We start from the raw sequence: 20,411 nt of genomic DNA on the forward strand, positions 1-20,411 counted from the left end.
TATGTTCTGTTCATATTAGTAGTTGTTGAAATGTCAAGTTGTTATTTTTTTTTAAAAGTGGCAAGTGGTTTTCAAAAACTAATGAAAATTTCAACTTTAACCAATGAAATACATATGAACATGCAGGACATTGGTCTAATGGTATAAAATGATTTTTTTATTTCTTCAATGGGCTCTTTAATGATGGGGTTATCTAAACCAAAGATTGATTTGTTTTCCCGAGGGAGATAGAGCTAGAGATCGAGGATCAACTTATTCACCATCATCGTCTCTGGTCTGTGAAGCGGACAAACCGAAGAATCAGCCTGATATGGGCAAAGTCAGAGACTTTGGAGCTGAGGATCATATCCCATCAAACATATTCCACGCAGTTACCGCCATATCCATCTGCCTCAGCGCTATTTACTTGAACCTCGCTCTTGTTCTCATCTCCCTCTTCTTCCTCCCACCTTCTCTCTCCCTCCTGTATATACATACATACTCTCTCTCTCTCTCTCTCTCTGTTTCTTCCAAAAATTGAAAATCCTCTGTTTTTTTTTTTTTGTCAGGGTCTTGGGCCTGCTCTCTCTGTTTATCATCATCCCTATAGATGATCGTAGCAAGTACGGTCTTAAGCTAGCTAGGTAGGTACTTACTCTCTCCTGCTTCCATCTCCAATCTTTTTCGCCATCAACTTCTCATCTTTTTTGTTTTTCTTACAGGTACATATGCAAGCACGCGGCTAGTTACTTCCCCGTTACTCTGCATGTGGAGGATTACGAAGCTTTCAAGCCTGATCGCTCCTATGGTTGGTTACAATCTTCTTTCTTACTCCAAAAGTTGCAACCTTTTTGAGATGGGTTTTGACTTTTTTTTTAAACCTGAAACCACAGTTTTTGGTTATGAACCACACTCGGTGTGGCCCTTTGGAGCTGTTGCACTTGTTGATCTGGCAGGGTTTATGCCTCTTCCTAACATCAAACTTCTTGCAAGCAATGCTGTGAGTTTATGCTTCTCAGATAGATAAATACCTTTTTGTGTGTTCTTTACTGTTGTCTCTTAAAACTTTATTGTTTTGCATTGGTGTTGTTAGATATTCTACACGCCGTTTCTAAGGCACATGTGGGCATGGTTAGGGCTCGCCTCTGCTTCTAGGAAGAGTTTCTCTTCTCTTCTGGAGTCTGGCTATAGTTGTATCCTTGTACCTGGTGGTGTGCAGGAAACATTTCACTTGCAACATGATGTTGAGGTAGCTTACTTAGTGGGACTCACTTGTGCTTTGATGAAAATCATATAATTGATTTGGGTTACAAGTTTTGAAAGTGTAGTTAGTTGAGACTTGCTATTTATAACTTTGTGGTCTTCTGCAACATTCTGTTTAGTTATTTGTTGAAAACTGTTTTCTCACATTGCAGAACGTCTTCCTTTCATCGAGAAGAGGATTTGTGCGCATCGCCATGGAACAAGGGGCACCTCTTGTTCCAGTTTTCTGCTTTGGTCAGGTAAAGGACAAAAAGGGTTTGCTTACAGCTCTGTGTAGCTGTCTTCAACGTAACTGAAACTCTCAAACTTGTTTTTGTTTCTGCTGCAGTCCCGTGCGTACAAGTGGTGGAAGCCGGATTGTGACCTTTATTTTAAACTAGCAAGAGCGATCAGGTTTACTCCTATCTGTTTCTGGGGAGTTTTCGGGTAAGAGCATGTCTCTTGTGTTATACTTTGTTGTGTTACATTTTGCATATAAAATCTTGAAAGATGTAAGCTATTCCGTTTTGGTTTTGTAGATCCCCAATACCATATAGACACCCTATTCATGTGGTGGTTGGTAAACCAATACAAGTTACAAAGTCTCTGCAGCCAACTGATGAAGAGGTTAGTGCATCTTCTTCTTGGTGCGTAGAATTGCTTCTTAACATTTCATTAGCTTATGATGTATTTATTGTATCTCAGATTGATGAGTTGCATGGCCAGTTTGTGGAAGCGCTTAAGGATCTGTTTGAGAGGCACAAGGCCGGAGCAGGCTACTCTGATCTGCAGTTGAACATTCTTTAAAACAAAATTTCTGAAATTGGAAAGTTTTTTTTCTACGAATTATCCTTAAAATCAGTTGTTGTTACCCTTTGTACCTGGCATTAACCTGTGTATCAATGTCATATCGACTGTTGCGGCAATGGAATTACATTTACTTCTGTATCTAATAGCAAACATGTATTTGGTTAACCGCTGATGTCAATATTTTTTTTCTAGGAAAACAAAAAAGTTTAACGCAACGGTTAAGTTTGTATGTATTTGGTAAATCCATTTGGACATTATCTTAAAAGAAAGGATCTGACGTCATCTCTGTTTTAGCAGCATTTGGTTCTGAAATCACACTCTTTTTTGTTTTTTCACAAAATAGTTTCAAGAAATTACCGGTATTGCGGAACTGAAGTGTAAACTAGGTTGTTGTTTAGCTCATGGTTAACAAAGTGACAAGACTAGAAAGCAACCTAATGTTTGGTTTAGGTTCTTTAGGCGTATCCAACAGTGTAAACTCGGTTGTAGTTTAAGTCTGACTTTGAAACGTCTACGTGGGAACCTAAGTTACGTTTAGGGCCTACCTAACAATGTAATTATGGTAAGAAAAAACCTAATCTCCTTGACTGGTTTATTTTGACTAGTAAGAACATGTTTATTGGTAGAACCCACTTAAGGGTTCTTAGTGATTTTTTTAGTATTTAAGTGAAGTTAAGCTACTTTATTAAAAGATCCTTAATGTTAGTGGTTTATTAGTAGTATCTTAATTAGAGATTCTTAAAAAAAGAAATTATTAAACATAATTTTATTTTTAAAAAAACAAAATTAAGCATATTATTTGAAACATAAAATTTTAAATAAAAATATTAAAACATAAAAACATAAAACATAAAAACATAAAACAAATATTACTTAAAAACGATAATAATTTGAAAGATGCATCAAACCTCAGTTGTTGTCTTGATCACGTCCAAATTTACGCCTTATATGTTTAACTAAATCACAATTCAGTTGTTGATGTGCTTGTCTATCACGAATTTTTGTTCGAACACCCATCTGATTGGCGATATTTGTTGGGATATTTGTTGAATAGGTGAGATCGACGTGTGAACTTCCGCTACTTTCTCCCTGTTAGAAATGTGAAACATCATAGAGTGTATTCATCTCGATGCATCCACTAGTAGTTGGTTATTGGTTTCTAACGATGCATCCACTAGTAGTTGGTTATTGCAAAAGTTTGCCGGTAACAAAGCAAATAGTAAACTGACTTTTAAACGTCACAAAGCAACCTAAAGTTTGGTTTAGGGCCTACATAAAAATGTATTTACGATAAGAAAAACCTAATCTCCTTGACTAATTTGCCTTAGAATTCACTTTTCACACATGTTTTATAAGTGGGTCTGGTTTATTTTGACTCGTAATGGTTATTGGTTTCTGACAATGCATCCACTATAAAACCGTTCTAGATAACAAAACAAATACTAAACTGAAGCTAATCATGTTCTGTATAAGAAAAATAAATACATAATTTTTACACTCTTCATTGTGGTACTAGTAGTAGTATCAAATACACAATCCAAAATTCTATATAAATAACAGCAAAGAGAATAATAGTTAATAAATAATACGAACCAGCATCCTTTTGATGAGGCCGGTTTAGATAAGGTAGAAGTGTACCGGGTTTTATCTAACGTCCCTTAGGATTCATGATCTGAGAAAACACAGCACTTGGAGTGAGTCCATCTGAATCTTCGCTCGCCAAACTCCTACCACCAATACTCATGTCTATACCACTGCTCCTCGAGTCACTCACGTTCCCTTCATATACATCAGAGCCCTTGTCGTTGTTGCTTTTCCCTTTACAGTTATCATCATCGTACTTAATCTCACCCATGTCCATCTCACTGCATATCCCTTTCCCACTCTCCTCAGCACTTTCCTGAAGCTGCAACGCGAACTCTAAGTTCCAGAGAACATCTCCCATCGACGGTCTCTCAATGCCCTGGTCTAGTACACACTTCATCGCTGTTTCAGCAAACTTCTTGAAGCATTCCGGTGTGATCTTTCCCTTGAGATGCGGATCAACGATCTGGTCAAGCATGCCTTTCTTGTAGCAGTACGGTGCCCACTCAGCTAAGCTCACTTGTTCTTTCGCTAGCGTCGGGTTCAAGGCAGGCCGTGCACATAAGGCTTCAAAGAGAACGACACCAAAGGAGTATACATCTGATTTATCAGTCAGTTGTTGACGTCTGAAGTACTCTGGGTCGAGATAACCGAAGCTTCCTTTCACGACGGTGCTTACGTGTGTGTGGTCAAGTGTAGGACCAGTCTTTGACAAACCGAAGTCAGAGACCTTAGCCACCCATTTCTCATCGAGCAGAATGTTTGTCGTCTTCACATCTCTGTGGATGATCGTGTGTTTCGCACCGGTGTGCAGATAATGCAACCCTCGTGCTGCCCCAATGCATATCTCAAGACGTTGCTTCCAAGGAAGAGGAGAGTTCTGAGTCTTGTAGAGATGCTCTCTCATAGTCCCATGAGCCATGTAATCATACACAAGTATCATCTCGCAGTTCTCTTCACAGTATCCAATCAAAGACACAAGGTGACGGTGTCTAAGCTTCGAAAGCATCTCAATCTCTGTCTGAAACTCGTGCACACCTTGCTCAGACATCGGGTTACCTCTCTTGATAGCTACCTTTGTAGTTCCACCATCAATCTCTCCTCTGTACACCTTGCCGAAACCTCCAACACCGAGCACTCGAGACTCATCGAAGTTCTTAGTAGCTGCTTTGATCTCAGCAAAGGAGAAGTGACGACACCGGTTTGAAGGAAGGGACGAGGCGTAGCTTCCTGTAGTGTTTGTCTTCCCCGAGCCACCGGAATGCGAGTTTCCATACAAAGAAAGTGGAAGCCACCCTGATGTTGCATCACTTGCAGGCTGGTATTCACCAGCCTTACGTCTACGGTAAGCAACCATTACACATAAACCGAGGACAAGACCTAAAACAACTGCACCACTGACCACACCTGCAACAATAGCTGTACGGCTCTTGGACTGACTAGTACGAGGGCGTAGGACTTTGGATGGATCTGCAGTCACTTGCGGACCAGGTACAGGATTAGGACCAGCAAGATTACCATCAGAACCATTCATCTTGAAAATCTCAACTCCATTGAGAATAGCATCGTAGTACTCCGGCTTGCCCCTCGTGTTTGGATGAAGAGCAAGCCAAAGATCTTGCTGTCCCTTACCATCAGGAGGATTCACAACGTAATCTTTATGTATAGGAATCCCATTACCACGCGTCCAGCCAGCAACATCAGCTTCAGACTCAGCTGTTTGGTTGTTGAGATAGATCGTAAACACACGCTGGTTAATCTTAGTGATGTTGGGAAGCACCTCGCAGAAGTGAAGCCTGACAAGATAAGTGAAGCCAGAGTCAACGCTGAAAACCCAAGTCAGGTTGAAGTTGAGGTTGATTTGAGCTGTTGGAGTCATGGATCTAGCCGTGGAGTAAACATCAACAGGAGCAATGTATGTTGGTGTGTCTGCCGGATACTTAATGGTCATGTTGGGATCAGCAGTGTCAACGACTCCAATCCCCGCACCGAAAATGTAAGGCGAGTCGTCGTACCATGACCTGTAAAGACCTGTATCTTCAGAAGGAGAGATATCATTCCCTCCCACGTTAAGCCTGTAAACATTCTCAAGAGCGGTGCTGTTATCGATATCGACAGCAGTAGAAGATCCCACGATGGACAAAGTCCCATCAGTGTTGCTGTATAGATCAGGCATTGAAGTCACCTCGATCCCGTTCACAAAGGCGTAAGCCTTTGGTGTTGGTTCAGGTGTGAACGTTATGTTCAAAGAAGCTCCACCTTCCACGTTCACGACAAACTCTTTAACGATGGAAGAGTAAGACAAGGCCTGAGCTGTTTGAGCAGCGCTGAAGTTCTTGAGGAGAGTGTAGGAGGAGCCTAAGGTGACGGAGAAGAGGGAGTTCGTGGCGTTGAGGCCGTCGTACGAGTTGGGGTGGAAGTAGAGACGCACGAACTTACGACCTGAAGCGACGGGGAAAGAGTAAGTGAAGGGAGATCGGAAGATTCTAGCTGTCATGTAAGGGACCTCGGGGACGGAAGGATCTTGTGTGGCGGCGGGAGAGGTTTTGGAGTCTCCGGAGGAAGAGAAGAGCTTGGATTTGACATCGGGGATCCATGTCCGGTTATCTGTGTCGGTTAGATCAGAGGAGCCACCACAGTTTAAGAGGATCTTGTCCGTGGGAGTGTAGTCAGCAGCTGAGGTTGATGAAGTTAAGGATAAGAGAAGGAGGAGGAGGGAGAGACGTGATCGTCCCTCCATGATCTTCATTGAACAGAGTAGCTTTCTTCTCGAGCTATCAGACAAAAAAAATGAAAGAGAAATTTTACATGTCTAGAAATGGAAAGTTGTACAGATAAGGAAACTTATTTCGACAAAGAGTGGAACTGAACATTGTTTCATTAGTAGGAGAGAGTGAAGTTGAACGTACCTTGACAATCGGTGAAGAACCCTAGCCGAATAAAACGGAGAGATTTGGGAGAAGACAAAGGTATTCTGAGGAGAGAGAAGTTGGTAACCAACAGAGAATTAATTAAATGAGATAATGGAGGTAAGTATATGGTTAAGAGTTAGACACGCTACAAAAACGGACAGCTTTGTTGCCTTTCCTCAACGCGTAAACGTTTTAGTTTAAATTAAATTTATTGTAATGATATCTTATGTTTAGATTTTAGAGGGATAGTTGAATTGAAGCCGGCTTGATAAGATTGACGATTGTACTCTTCGGGTAACAGCTGTTATTATTACATACCCAACCATACCAAGGATAATGTTGATTTGGTATAAGGATGACAGTTCCGTTCATATGTGTATGAAAGCAAAGAGAATTTTAAAACGCGTATTTTTTTTTCTCTCTATGCGGTGACGAGTGACGATGACCCTCTCGTTGTAAAGCGAAAGACTGGGTCCTGATATTTTTCTGAGAACTCAACTTGTTTAGGTTACGTAATCATTAGCTTTTTAATCCTTCATGTGGGCCTAATGGGCCTCGTCTAACCTTATTGAATATGAAGAAGGATACACGAAGCTGGAGGAGTTTCCAGAGTCTATTAGATGATTTGCCACACTCTCTGGTTGTTCAAAAGCTCCAATATAATCAGGAAAATTGGGTAAAAGTATCAAATGGAAAGTAAACTACAAAACTGAATGCCTTGGTATACAAGTTACACAAAATATGAAACTAAAGAGTTGCAAAACAAAACACAACAGGTTCTGGTTGGGAGACTTGTGTACAAAATGTAACATTTCTCCAGCTTAGAAAAGAAAAAAGAAAAAACAATTTTGCGTATACATTAAACCTTTCTGTATGTCTCGTCTTCTTTGCAGGAATCTGTATCCAAGTGGTTATGACCCTTTTAAGTAATAGTTCGCCCATCCACACAAAAAATATACTAATCGTCCCAGTCATTATCCCAGCCGTCTCGGTTCGAAGCTCTCGCTGTCAATCCATTGGCAGAGATCCTGGCACTGTTTGCTGCACCACCAGGGGATTTCACAGCGTTATTCTCATCCCAATCATCATCCCAGCCCTCGTCCCAGTCCGCTGTCTCCACGTCGTGGACGCTTTCCAAGCCTGTCCCTCCTCCGCTCAATTCTAGCTCACGGTAAGGCACTCCGTTGTCGTCTCCACGGCGATTCTTCCGGCACAGGCAAAATCCCCAAGCTCCCCCGAAGATAACGACGGATACTATTAAGAAGTAGGCGCCGTTGATGGGGGTCACTAGCTTTTCGTAGGAAGGAAGGTGGATGGATAAGGTGTTTTCTTCTGGTGGGTACATGTGAAGCACACACTCTCCTTTCCCTGCGTCTAGTATGATTTTGTTTGTGTCTTTATTGATGGATATGTTTACCTGTGCATAGAGAGAGACAACAGTTTACTGTCAAATAAGTGAAAGAAGGTCGATTTGTATTGTAACATCAAAGATCAGAAAGTAGTACAGACTTTAAGAGATAAAACATGTCCAAAGGTAACGGTTTATATCAATGGAATCAGAAGAGAAGCATGTAGAACACTTACCCTTTGACTCTGGTGTTTTGGCAGTGTCAGATCTGGTGAAGAGCTAACTGGAAGAACAATTTTTGCTTTTAAAGATTCTTCACCTTCATTCTGAACTAGAATCGACCATTTCGAAGAATCTGCAAGTATAAAAACACAGCTTACGAATGGAAAAAAAAAAACAATCAACTCAAGCAAAAACCTAATGGAGGAAACAGAACAGATGGTCTTCTTCTATTTGTAAATTAAGTTTCATGTCGCTGAGATCACAAATTAACACAACAAACTAATCTCAAACATGTCAAAGATATCATCATTTCGAATGGAAATTGAAACCAATAACTTTGTGCAGTTCGTCTCCTTATAAATTTAGTCCTAAATGCTACAAGAATACAGGTTCTATAGATTATAGAAACAAAAGAAAATATCACTACACGAATGTACCTTTATCGATGCTCAAAGTGCAGGCCACCAATGAATTCTCAGTTCTACATATCTTAGACTTCCCTGAACATGTCTCTACAATAACAGACTCTGAGCTTCCCTTAGCGTCATCCACCTTCTCAGGATCTTTACCCGGAGGCGGGTTCCCCGTCTCCGCCACCTTCCCTTTTTCCCCACTCTTTGGAGGCGGCGCCATTTTCTCCGGTAACTTTCCGTTATCCACGCTCTCTGTTTGGTTAGCTGGAGGCGGGCTTATCGCCTCCGTCGTATTAGACACTACCGTGACATTCTTTTCCCCTTCAGCTTGCAGCTGCTGCGGCGGCGGTGGTGGTGGTGGTGGTGGTGGTAGGCTCGCGGAATCAGGCTCCTTAGGATCAGGACTCGTCGAGTTACTAGCTGGCAGTGATGAGGTCGCATTGGCTTTTACATCTCCAACATTAGGCAAGGGAGGACTCTGAAGCAGAAACGTATAGATTAGACACACTGTTTCAAAAACCCCCTAACAACTAGATCAAACGAGAGAAAAGCAATCAAGGGAGAGAAAGGAGAAGACTTTACTTGTTGTGTAGTGGTTGAATTCGAAGAATCTTTCGGTGCTTGTTCGTCTGCTAAACCACGAGATGAAGCATTGGAGACGAACAGAATCAACAGAAGAAGAAGTGACGAGACGCAGCTTCTACCCATCGCAGGATCGACGGTCAAAACCCTAGTTTATGATCTCGATCGCTTGATTCGATTCCAGATTTGAAGCTCCGCGCATTTTCTTTTCTCAGGGTACCAGTGGACGTACGCGGATCACAGCCAGGCGATTTGCAAATCGCGAAGCTTTGATTGCGCGAATAATGGATCTGAGAGATATAGAGGTGATTGATAAAGACAGGTTTTTTTTTCCTGGTTTGAAGATCGGTCGGGAGACGAACGGTGGTGGTTCGAGATGGTCGTTCGAGATGGTCGTGTGTCTGAAACTGAATCAAATCGCCGAGACAAAGTTGAGTTTGACGAGAGTAAGGCAACCTTCGGATTACTTGAGCCGTAGTTTCTTAAAGCCCATTTGTTGTTTCATATAACTCTTTATAAGGCCCATAATTCTCGTTTTTTTTTAATTATAGTGATGCACCTTTTGACACGTAATCGGCAAGACTAGTCACGTGTTTTATATGAATTTTTGCATTAGCTAACAATATTATCAAATTTTAAAAATTGTTGACCATTTTCGATTCAACAAAAAATATTAAGCTCTTTTTTTTTTTTTTTTGATGAAATGTTAAATTTATTAATCATCAGAAGAAAGAATAGTTATGTAAAAAAATAATTAAAGACATTATAGCCTAAGAGTGTGCATGGAACCAGCGCTGCATTAAGCCCCGTAGATGAGGTTTCTCCCAATATTTGACTGACAGTAACCGATTTTTTACGGCTCTCCCAATTACCTTAGCCAATTGGCTAGCCTGTCTTGGCCTCTTATGGTGTTTCCTGTCATTCCTCTCTCTCCAAATCATGTAAATTGTAACTTGGAATACTAAGCGCAGAAGGACATAGGCAAGACGATCAAAGTTGTGTGTAGCAAGAAGATGAAGCGTGGTTTCCCAGTCTGGATCAGGGGGCCGACCCATTAGTGTTCCTATTACCTCTAGCCAAAGCGTGTAACTGTAGGGGCAGGCGAAGAAAAGGTGATCCCGCGACTCGTTTGGTTCACCGCAGAACAGACATCCTTGAGTGAGGCCCCAAGCACGCATGCGATCCCCCGTAGACAATTTATTCCTTATAGCAAGCCAAGTAATGAATCCAAAACGAGGTACTCCTAAGGAAAACCATATCACTTTGCTCCATGCCGTAGTAGGACTGTGCGTACGTATCTGCTGCCATGTATCAGCAGTAGAGAAAATCTTACGAAACTCGTTTGGTCCTCTCTTCCATAGAGCAATATCAGGACCAGTACGATCATCAACAAGCGTGTGGCTTTCGACTGCTAGAATCATATCGCTCATTTGCCTATCTCGGCATCGACGAAAAACTCAATGACCAGCATTCCACACTTCACACACCAAAGCATTACGCGCTATACCCAGTTTCTGAGTCCCAATCTCGCCTGCAACCACAATCAATCTACCCAGCGGGTGCCATAGATCTGTCCAAAACCGCGTGGTCTGGCCATTATGAATCTCCAAACGGAAGAACTGCTTTGCAATTGGCCTCAACTGTAGTAATCTTCGCCAGACCCAGGAGCCAAGGCCAGTATCTCTAATATCCCAAAAGGACTCTTGTCTCACTAAGTGTTCTCGCACCCAGTCAGCCCAAAGTGACATCCTACTATTAAGCAACGTCCATATGAGTTTAAGAGAGAACACCGTAGATACCTCATTTATACTTAGAACCCCCAACCCGCCTTCTTCATGTGGTTTGCATACTTCCTTCCAAGAGACCTTCGCCTTAGTTGAGTCGTCAGGCGATCCACTCCAGAGAAAAGCAGAACACATACTGTCAATGGAATCCATACAAGCTTTCGGTAGGCAAAAAGCTGAGGACCAGAAGTTTGTCATGCTAGCAATGATTGATTTGATCAGCATAAGTCGACCCGCAAAAGAAAGAGCTTTACTCGTCCAGCTTTGAAAACGAGCACGAATCTTTGCTAACAGGGGCTCATAGTCACTCCTTGACATAATTTTAGTGGTGAGAGGCAAGCCAAGATACTTGACCGGTAAGCATGAGACAGATAATCCCGCAGCAACAGCCGCCTCTTGGAGCCTTTGCTTTCATGTGCCAGCCGCAAACACCGTTGAATTCGCAATGTTGACACACAGACCTGAGATCCTCGCAAACTCATCAAAAACTGCGATAGTTCCCTCTAGAGACTCAGGAGATCCATTTGTGAAAACCATAATGTCATCTGCGAAACTGAGGTGCGTCAACTTGATAGACATACAGAGAGGGTGGTACCCTATGCGACCGTTCAGTACCGCCGAGTTAAGAAGTCTAAATAGCACGTTACTGACAATGACAAAAAAATACGGGGATAGTGAGCAACCTTGTCTGATGCCACGAGAGCTAGAGAAGAAACCTTCCAATTCGCCATTGACTGAGACAGAAAACGCAGCAGTGTCAACACATCTCATGATCCATGTGACGAAAAGGTCCGGGTAGCCCATGGTGCGAAGGGTGTCTTCAATGAAGGACCATTGAACCGTATCAAAAGCCTTGGAAATATCTAGCTTGATGGCTGAGCGTGTGGAGACCCCCGGCTTGTGATAATCTTTCACTAATTTCGTAGCAAGCAGAACGTTTTCAAGGAGAAGACGGTCCTTGACAAAAGCACATTGATTTAATTCAATAGCAGAAGGAAGAGTGGACTTGAGGCGCCTTGCAAGAATTTTGGAGATAACTTTGTACACAACATTACAGCACGCAATATGCCTGTAATCAGTCATACGTTCAGCCTCTGGTGATTTTGGGATCAGGGAGAGGAGGGTTGCATTGGTGCTTCTAGGCATGAAACTGTAGAGGAAAAAAGACTGTACTGCAGCAATGAAATCCTTCCCCACCACCGGCCAAGCTGCCTTATAGAATTCCACCGGGAACCCATCTGGCCCTGGGGCTTTGTTTGAAGGCATAGAGAACAGGGCATCTATACTCAATCACCTCCTGCAAATATTCCGGGGAAGTACCTTCATAACTGCTCGACTGGCCATGTAGGAAAGTGTCAAAATGTCGTGCCGCCTCAACCTTTATTTCTTGCAGATCTGTGAGAATCCTTCCATCTTCTGCTATAATCCTCCGTATTGCATTTTTGGAGCACCGAGCTTGACAAACTTTATGGTAGAAATTGTTATTCCGGTCCCCGAGTCCCATCCATTGGACTCTTGACTTTTGAAAGTAGAATTGCTCTTCAATGCCAGAGATATGGTGCCAATGCTCCCATGCTGCAGAGACTTCTTCAAAGGCTTCAGGCGAAGGAGATGCAGTAGCCTCTGTTTGCTTAAGACAGAGGTCCTCAAAAGCCTGCTTGACACGAGCAGGAAGATCCCCAAACATGTCTCGATTCAACTCCCTAAGCAAACTCTTTAGGCTTTTGAGCTTAGTATGAAAAAGTTTCAGTGCCAACCGTGAGTGATAAAGTGGTGCAGTAGCGTTCCAGCCTTGCTCAACCGCTTCCAGAAATCTTGGATGGTTGGTCACGTGGGTAAAAAACTTAAACGGCTTCCTAGTCGATGGCTCAGTAGGCTTTAACTGCGTCCAGCATCTCAAATGGTCTGACACTCCCCCAGCTTCAAAAGTAGTGAAAGATACCGGGAACGCAGAGAGCCATTGGCTGTTAACCAGGACTCTATCAAGTTTCTTGCTGATCGGATTGTCTGGCTGCCTGTTGGTCCAAGTGAATACTGAACCTACTTGCGCGAGATCAGATAACCCACAATACCGTATTACATTCTGGAAATCTCGCATGGCTGTTGTATCTGCCCCCAGATGTGCGCCACAGGAGTGCTCAGTTGATGAGAGAATCACATTGAAATCTCCTTGGACTATCCAAGGATACATGCTCCCCACTGTTGTGGTTGCGATGTCCTCCATCTCCCTCCATAAAGTTGTACGTTCATTTGCCTGATTGAAGGCATAAACAAAGGAAGCCAGCATAATCTCACCCGTGCTCTTGATTCTGACCCAACAAATAATCATCTGAGAGCTCATCGAGGCTGGAACAATTTCAACCTCGTTCGTCCAACAAACCCAGATTCGACCTAAAGGGTGGTAGTCATAATTGTGAAGACAGCTCCATCCAGGAAAAGTAGCGTCAAACACTGTCTTAAAGTTTCCTTTCTGCACCCTAGTTTCCAATAAACACCAAAATTCAACCTTACAGCTTGAAGCCAATATCTAACTGCTCGTTGTTTGTGTGGCTTATTGAACCCACGCATGTTCCAGGCAAATATTGACGACATTATTTCCTCTTAGAGGAAACTTTCTTACTGTTGCTAGCCTTAACTGCATGAATGAAGCTCTTCATGGGCATTACCGGTAGCCTTCCCCTACCCCCTTTACCTCTATTTTTTTGGCCAGGTAAATGCATAGTAGATGCTTGCGCGGCTTCCGACCTTTCAACCACCTCCACCTCCTCAATCTGAGGTATGGAAGGATCCTGCACACAGTCCACATCATCCACAATTTCCCCCTCTTCTCTGATGTTACCTAGAACTTGGAACCCATTCAGTGACTCAACTCCTCGCCCAGGCACCGTTAGGTTAATCCTTCTTGGGGATGCTGGTCTGCCATTTAACCTCCATTCACCCTCCTTCTGTGAAACAGATAATCCACTCGAACCTACTTCCACGTGTTTTTTACTAGCTCCAGTTGCCACACGAGCACTACCCGGATTGACTACACCCTTTTCCAAATCATCCAACAGTTTGAGAACCACTTCCTTTCCCTTTGTAGGCTCTGCTGCGACAGACTTACCCAACTGCATATCTGAATCAGTCACATTTACCTCCTTTTCAACGGTTTGGTTTCGTTGAAGGATAGTATACTGTTTTGCCTTTGTGCAATCTTGCACCAAATGCCCCCACCCGTCGCAAGAAGTACATCTGGATGGAAGCCATGGGTAGTGTACCTGCATAGTGACCCTTTCCTGATCTCTATTCTTGAAACAGATTTTCTGAGGCAGCGGTTTCATCAAGTTTACCTCCACCAACACCCTTGCCACATCCATACGCACACATCTTTCAGTGTTTGGATGGAGTTTCACAAATTTTCCTGTAGTACGAGATAAAAAACGAAGTCCATCCAACGAGTAGAGGTAGCCTGGAACATTCACCAAATCCACCCACAGAGGCAGAGCACTGAGATCTGGGGGAGCCTGAGCACTCTCCGGATTCCACTCACTGACCACTAAAAGTACATCAGCAATGTGCCAGTACTTCCTCCTCAAGACCCGGTTCCTCACCAGCTCATCTCCAATTCTGAAGAGAACTGTTCGTTTGCTAATGAACTGGACGTCAATCTTCGATTTCTGAGAACTCCATATCTTGTTTACCGTAGAATGAATTGATCCGATAAACGGCGAGTCACCCATGAAATACCCAACCACACAACTCTTCCATAGCGGCGCAACATCCTCAAAAACCTCCACAGGAATTTCGATGTCCGCGACACCGTCGACCACTGTAAACTCTGGAACAAGACTCGGCGTCGAGCCCTCACTCACAACCTCAGCATAAGAATTCTTCTCCTTCTCAACTTCCGGAGGCAGAGACATCTCCCTTGAAATCAGATCCTCCTTGTCGTTGACGATCCGATACTCCGACAACGATACCGAAACCTCAGATTCACTCGCCATTTTTCCCCCCACACTTAGGCTGCCGTCGGCAGCATTCAACTCCTCCACAACTCCTCCAATCTCCTTCGAAATCTCAGAGGTGACCTCATTACCTTCCTTGCTCGATACCTCTGCACCACCATCGTTTCCGGATGCCGGGGAACCTTTAGAATCTTCAATCGAAACACGCGGCGGCGTGGTCGCCATTGGTCGCTCTCAAGACCTAGATTTTGTTTTTTAATTGAAACTAGATTTTGACCCGCGCTTCAAAAGCGCGGGATTTTAAATTGTAAATAATTTTTATATGAATTAGTATTTTAGAATTGTTTTCCATTATTATGTTACAAATTCGTATTATATAGAAGAAGATAATTTTTTTAAAAAAATATATAATTTATCAATTAGTTTATTTGGGTTTTGTATGTACATTATTACGTAATTCTCTCTTAAATCTAGGTATTTTATCCGAAACCAACTCGAAATCAGGTTTGGTTTGGGTCTGGGTCAAGGAAAAAGTATCTATAGTGTATTTCTTTGGACCCGTGGGGCTTTATTCGAGTACGGGTCCTATCCAAGACTTTATTGGGTAACCAAAGTACCCAAAATATTTTGTTATTAGGTATTTTTGGATATTATGAATATGTTTTTGGTATAACGGATATTTTTAAGTTACGGGTTCAGATTTTCGGTTTTGAGTTCTGAATAAAATTTCAAAATTTTTAAAAATATATTTTGGTATGTGGATAAAGTTTTAAGTATTTTTGGTTTTTCTGGTCATGTTAAATTTTTGGATTTTTTGGATATTTGAATATTTTAAGGTAGTTTTGAGTTTTTGAGTATTTTTCGTGTTTCTGGGATTTTTCTGGTACTTCGAGTTTTTTCGGGTCCTCAATACCTGAACGAATAACGATCCGTTATTTACCTAAAAATTACAGGTATATGAATTATAGACCCGGACCCATCCAGATCTGAAATAAACGAACCTACCTGAATCCAAACCAAAAATTATTAGATACCTAGTTAGGGCCACATGTATGGACTCGTAAAATACGGACCGGAAAAGAATGATCTGTACTTGATCCAAAAACGCGAATGCCCAAGCCTACTCTCTTACAGTATATTGTGTGTGCGCTTTATAAGAGTTACGTTTGTTGAATTGGTGAAATTTAAGATATGTTTAACAGATTTTTGGATAATTTAATAATATAAAGTTATATGATTTATAATATTCTTAAACTTATATTAAATAATAAAATTTAAGTTAATATAATATATATAATTTTTGTAACATATAGTTTTCTAAAGTATTTTTATCAATTTTGATTTTGTAAATATTTGATGTGTCTGAATATTGTAGGTCTATTAGTGAGTTTTTTTTTGAAAATAGTTTTCATTATGAGCATATGATTCGTAAAAGCGTTCTGATTTCTGTAAGATTTCACATTAAATCAAAGGTTTTGTAAGGTTAAGCTGAAAAATTGAAACAAATGTTTTTGGAAAGATCTTTGATTAAAGATTTAATATCTCTCAATTTTTGAGTCAAATGATATATCATACTTTTGTTTAACAAATTAGCGACATGGAATACATGTAGTTGAAATATTTAACTGAATAAAAAAGTTTTATATGATTGCAGCTGATGTTATTGATTTAAGGTATTCTGTAGTGTAGTTATGTGTGGATTTAAGTGAAAGATTTGATCAAAAGTGTTTCATTTTATATGTTTAATATTTTTTAGTAAAATTATCATTTTATAATTATTATATTTGTGAATAAATACGCTGAAGAATAAATTGATAATTCCATAGAGATAGCTATTTGTTAAGTTTCTAGATTATATTGTAATCTCAAATCTAAAATTTCCTTAAATTTCGAAATTAAATTTTTTTGAAAGATTCATTAATAGCCGGTGAGGATTTTCTTCTGATTTTCCTTTTCTGTTTCTCCTTTTTTGTCTTCCTCGGCTCCATTGCATATAACCCGTTTTCAATTGGACTGATAATAATTGTTTTTGAAACAGACTGACTCGTGACCCGACGACTCATTACCAATAAGACATGATTGCCATGTTCTACCACATGGCACTTGTTATGTGTTGTAGTAACATGAAGCGGAAACTGCAAGATGATGACGACTAACATAGTGTTGCAAATATAATCTCCAAAACTCACATAAACATTCGACCAAAAAAAAAATTCACAGAAGCATGAATACATCTTCCATGGTGGTTCATCGAAACATTAAAAATATATATCCTACTCACGTTTAAGACTTTAGTGTATGTTATTAGAGGAATATCTTACTTAGGTAATGTAGAAAATAATAATCATAACATATCACGTATTTTTAGATGGGTGTGTTGACCAATTCTAATCGAACATAGATTTTGGTTAATATAATAGGATTAAATTATTAATATTTGGTTGTATAGAATAGCTTGGACCAAAATGAATGGATCCAAACAATTTTTTAAGTAGATTTTTTTAGAATGTTTCTCTTTTAATAGTATAGATTGTGAAACTTCAATATTATATTAATGTGATGAGTTGCATCGTGAATTCGCCCATATAAGCCGGTCACATATAACGTATTTTTTTACTAAAATATAACGTGTCTGAAAAGTGAATTTATTGTGTAGTTAACGTCATGGCACGATCGAGTTCAAGCCTAATTTGCATATTTATTTACTTATCTCAGAAAGTCTAAAATTTAAACCCCAAATCATCGTTTCTACGCGTGTATGTCGTCCCTTCAGTTGTATTGACATCCGTCATCCGGTAAAAAAATATAATTTTTTGGAATATCGGGATATACTTATCATTCTCATGGTACAAACCCAAAAGTTGATTATCTGGATGGAGTAGACAGATCACGAATACTTTCAGAATTATGGATATCCGCTTCGTGTCTATCCTTAGGTAGTTAGGTTTAAGCGCCAAGTTTAAAAAGAACTAAGGATATCATATGTAAAATAGTTTATTCGGTATAATAGTTTGAGAGCTTCTATCTTGTAGATAATGAGTTCAATACAAAAGGGCAGCCTTTTAAAATATGTATTAGGTGTTAAATTATTTTGGACGGTGTATGCCATCTTTGGATTGAACGTTCAAACAATTATCGATAATGTCTGTGCATGGCAGCATGGGTTATGCTAATTTAGGATTTTATATGCCGTTTTAAGTAAAAAAATAAAAAAATAAAAAATATATACCCTGCATCGTATTTGATCATATCAAATGTAAAACAGGATGTTGTATCCATATCCCTGATGGTACTTCGGTATGCGCACATACATCATCAAAGTGCGAAAAAAAAAACAGAGCGAAAATAGTTCCTTTTTCGTTATTAATTAGTAGAAGTTATTACCATATGAAATGGGTGATTACATAATGAGAATGAACTCATAAAATGGGAAATAGCAGCATGAAACTTATTATTTAGGTTAAAAGCTTGCTGTTACAAAAAAAAAAAAAGGTTAAAAGCTTGCAACTTTGATTAGTCGTACATCTCTAGCCTCCTTCACACGGCAGTCGATATACTGCAACATTCGAAATACCAAAACAATATATGTATCATGACACTTGGAACCATGCACTAAGACAGAAACTCCAACTGGATTTATACATTCATACAATCATACCAAAAATGGAAGGATTATCACTCCATTATTCTAATTATCCAGAATGCTTGACTTTTACAAATTAAAGGTATGAATGGTGACCAAAGAACGACGAAGAAAAAATGTATTCCCTAACATTTTTTAAAAAAATCACAATTCATAATGAATAATTTTTCTTTTTCATTCCCTACCATTTTTTTTTTGTAGAAAAATAAAGAACAAATTAATTCCTTGTTAAATATGGGATGAAACAACCATTTCTTTTTATTCCTGCAGTTTTGTTCTTCTACGTTCATTTTCTATTTGTTCTTCTTGTTTCCAGAATACTTACCGGTCGGACCCTAAAACTTTATTATAATATTATGTCAAAAGTACTACTTTTGTTATGAAAATAAAAGATCACCAGCTTTCGCTTCTTTTTCTACGAGCGTGAATTGCTACCGATAGTATATGACATTTTAACTATTGTTAGAGATGATCTAATTAGCTGATTTTGTCATATACTCATATGTGTAAAGAATTGTATTCTATTTGATTATATCTTTTGAAATAACACTGAAACAAAAATTGACATTTACTACAAAAATGAAACGATTTGTTTTTTTTTTTTGTTTTAACGATTTGTTTGTTGTTTTGTTCTTCGTAATCTTTACTTTAGTATATACAAGATATTTTGAACTATGTATTTATGTTGTAGTTTAATTAGTGCCTACATATATTCATTAACTGAACTCTATGTACTTTTTTTCGAGCCGCGTGTATAAATGAACTTTGAAGATATTTCCTAGGATAAAAAAAAGCTTTAAAGTTATTTTCCACATTCGAAAAAGAAAGTAATACTATGAAACAAACGAACGAACAAGTTATGGAGACGTACGTGTCACAATTGGTGCTAAAACGAATGGGGTAGGGAACTGAAACACCACAAGTTGTAGGGAGTGTGGCCACAAGGTCGGTGTTGAGGCCAGTGATATCCTTAGCCGCAGATTTTAGGCACTCACAGACTTGTCGGCGGTCCGGTGTGGTCTGAGCCATTTGGTTCAATGATTTGACTCCAACGCAGCAGTCTGATGGCAATGAACCACTGTTGGTCAAGTAGCCTATACACCGTGCCAGTGTGCTTGTCACTGTCCCACACGTTATGGTTGACTCTGATGGGGCTGCCATGTAGACGGCTAGGACGAGGAGGCATGTGGTGATCTGTGAAGGGAACACCATTTTTTGTTTTTATTGTTTTGAATTAATTGTTTTACTTTCTTGAGATTTTATAATTCGGAAAGCTCATGAATATCATGCGTACCCGTTAATTATGCTTAATTTCTCATGCATGCAAATTTAATGAATACAAAAGTTAATATTAAACATTATAGTACACATATTCCAACGTTAATACATTGCTTTCCCGATCTTGGGTAGTTGAGTTTCAAGAAGATGTAACATCAGAAATCTAAATAGATATTTCTACTTGGGGTTGACTAAATATATATATATATATATATGAATATAGTACGAAAGACTAAATTACGTTAAACAAATGTCCACACGAAAAAAAAAAACATTTTCCGCAAAGGTAAAATCATTTAGTTATGAATGTAAACGAAGCGCGGCCACGTTATTTGGACATGTCAAAGCAGGTTGCCAAGCACAAATTATGAGGCCACTCGTACGAGTTCAAGAGACTAACAAGATTTTGGACATGTGGACCGAAAATGATGATCAAGTGCAGTCCAAGGATATAAAGGAAAAAATGGACATGATCCAAGCAAAATATTAATGAACGAAAGCATCAAATGGTTTTAAGAGTTGGAGGCATTATTGGAGATAACTTAGCAGAATGTATGTCTTGTGCATCAACTGTTACAGATCGTTAATTTAATTTGTTAAATTAATATAATGATATTAATATCAAAATTTTAATAGATATATATATATATTTTTTCAAATTTTCCTA

General features: G+C 39.8%; 5 protein-coding genes across 5 annotated transcripts; 1 reads left to right on the plus strand and 4 right to left on the minus strand.

The window, feature by feature from the left end:
- Positions 1-111: 111 nt before the first annotated feature.
- LOC106302071 (diacylglycerol O-acyltransferase 2) lies at positions 112-2,246 on the plus strand. Its single transcript, XM_013738584.1, has 9 exons — positions 112-465; positions 549-623; positions 702-787; positions 873-979; positions 1,073-1,228; positions 1,395-1,481; positions 1,571-1,668; positions 1,761-1,848; positions 1,927-2,246. Exons 1-9 carry the CDS (start codon positions 311-313, stop codon positions 2,026-2,028), a joined length of 954 nt encoding a protein of 317 aa, XP_013594038.1. The 5' UTR covers positions 112-310; the 3' UTR covers positions 2,029-2,246.
- Positions 2,247-3,471: 1,225 nt separating this feature from the next.
- LOC106306010 (receptor-like protein kinase FERONIA) lies at positions 3,472-6,705 on the minus strand. Its single transcript, XM_013742460.1, has 2 exons — positions 6,525-6,705; positions 3,472-6,389 (listed from the first exon to the last, which is right to left on the minus strand). The coding sequence occupies exon 2, from the start codon at positions 6,362-6,364 to the stop codon at positions 3,680-3,682; it is 2,685 nt and encodes an 894-aa protein (XP_013597914.1). The 5' UTR covers positions 6,365-6,389; positions 6,525-6,705; the 3' UTR covers positions 3,472-3,679.
- Positions 6,706-7,187: 482 nt separating this feature from the next.
- On the minus strand, positions 7,188-9,506 carry LOC106301333 (proline-rich receptor-like protein kinase PERK10). The gene is made up of 4 exons (XM_013737702.1): positions 9,093-9,506; positions 8,535-8,988; positions 8,112-8,230; positions 7,188-7,944 (listed from the first exon to the last, which is right to left on the minus strand). The coding sequence occupies exons 1-4, from the start codon at positions 9,216-9,218 to the stop codon at positions 7,486-7,488; spliced, it is 1,158 nt and encodes a 385-aa protein (XP_013593156.1). The 5' UTR covers positions 9,219-9,506; the 3' UTR covers positions 7,188-7,485.
- A 356-nt stretch (positions 9,507-9,862) lies between these two features.
- On the minus strand, positions 9,863-10,522 carry LOC106303267. The gene has a single exon (XM_013739585.1). The coding sequence runs from the start codon at positions 10,520-10,522 to the stop codon at positions 9,863-9,865; it is 660 nt and encodes a 219-aa protein (XP_013595039.1).
- Positions 10,523-18,158: 7,636 nt separating this feature from the next.
- LOC106304769 (non-specific lipid-transfer protein 12-like) lies at positions 18,159-19,711 on the minus strand. The gene is made up of 2 exons (XM_013741162.1): positions 19,338-19,711; positions 18,159-18,379 (listed from the first exon to the last, which is right to left on the minus strand). Exons 1-2 carry the CDS (start codon positions 19,676-19,678, stop codon positions 18,361-18,363), a joined length of 360 nt encoding a protein of 119 aa, XP_013596616.1. The 5' UTR covers positions 19,679-19,711; the 3' UTR covers positions 18,159-18,360.
- Positions 19,712-20,411: the final 700 nt, after the last annotated feature.

Source organism: Brassica oleracea, chromosome C7 (assembly GCF_000695525.1).
Source record: "Brassica oleracea var. oleracea cultivar TO1000 chromosome C7, BOL, whole genome shotgun sequence".
Lineage (NCBI taxonomy): Eukaryota > Viridiplantae > Streptophyta > Magnoliopsida > Brassicales > Brassicaceae > Brassica > Brassica oleracea.

What these genes read in the sequence shown, in the direction of transcription:
- LOC106306010 (XM_013742460.1), bottom strand. Translation starts at nt 6,364, where the DNA reads ATGAAGATCATGGAGGGACGATCACGTCTCTCCCTCCTCCTCCTTCTC.
- LOC106302071 (XM_013738584.1), top strand. Translation starts at nt 311, where the DNA reads ATGGGCAAAGTCAGAGACTTTGGAGCTGAGGATCATATCCCATCAAAC. An exon ending in CCACCTTCTCTCTCCCTCCT is followed by an intron (nt 466 to 548) that starts GTATATACATAC and finishes TTTTTTTGTCAG; the next exon opens with GGTCTTGGGCCTGCTCTCTC. An exon ending in CAGTTTTCTGCTTTGGTCAG is followed by an intron (nt 1,482 to 1,570) that starts GTAAAGGACAAA and finishes TTTCTGCTGCAG; the next exon opens with TCCCGTGCGTACAAGTGGTG.
- LOC106301333 (XM_013737702.1), bottom strand. Translation starts at nt 9,218, where the DNA reads ATGGGTAGAAGCTGCGTCTCGTCACTTCTTCTTCTGTTGATTCTGTTC. An exon ending in ATTCAACCACTACACAACAA is followed by an intron (nt 8,989 to 9,092) that starts GTAAAGTCTTCT and finishes TTTCTGCTTCAG; the next exon opens with AGTCCTCCCTTGCCTAATGT. An exon ending in CACTTTGAGCATCGATAAAG is followed by an intron (nt 8,231 to 8,534) that starts GTACATTCGTGT and finishes TTATACTTGCAG; the next exon opens with ATTCTTCGAAATGGTCGATT.
- LOC106303267 (XM_013739585.1), bottom strand. Translation starts at nt 10,522, where the DNA reads ATGAGCGATATGATTCTAGCAGTCGAAAGCCACACGCTTGTTGATGAT.
- LOC106304769 (XM_013741162.1), bottom strand. Translation starts at nt 19,678, where the DNA reads ATGGTGTTCCCTTCACAGATCACCACATGCCTCCTCGTCCTAGCCGTC.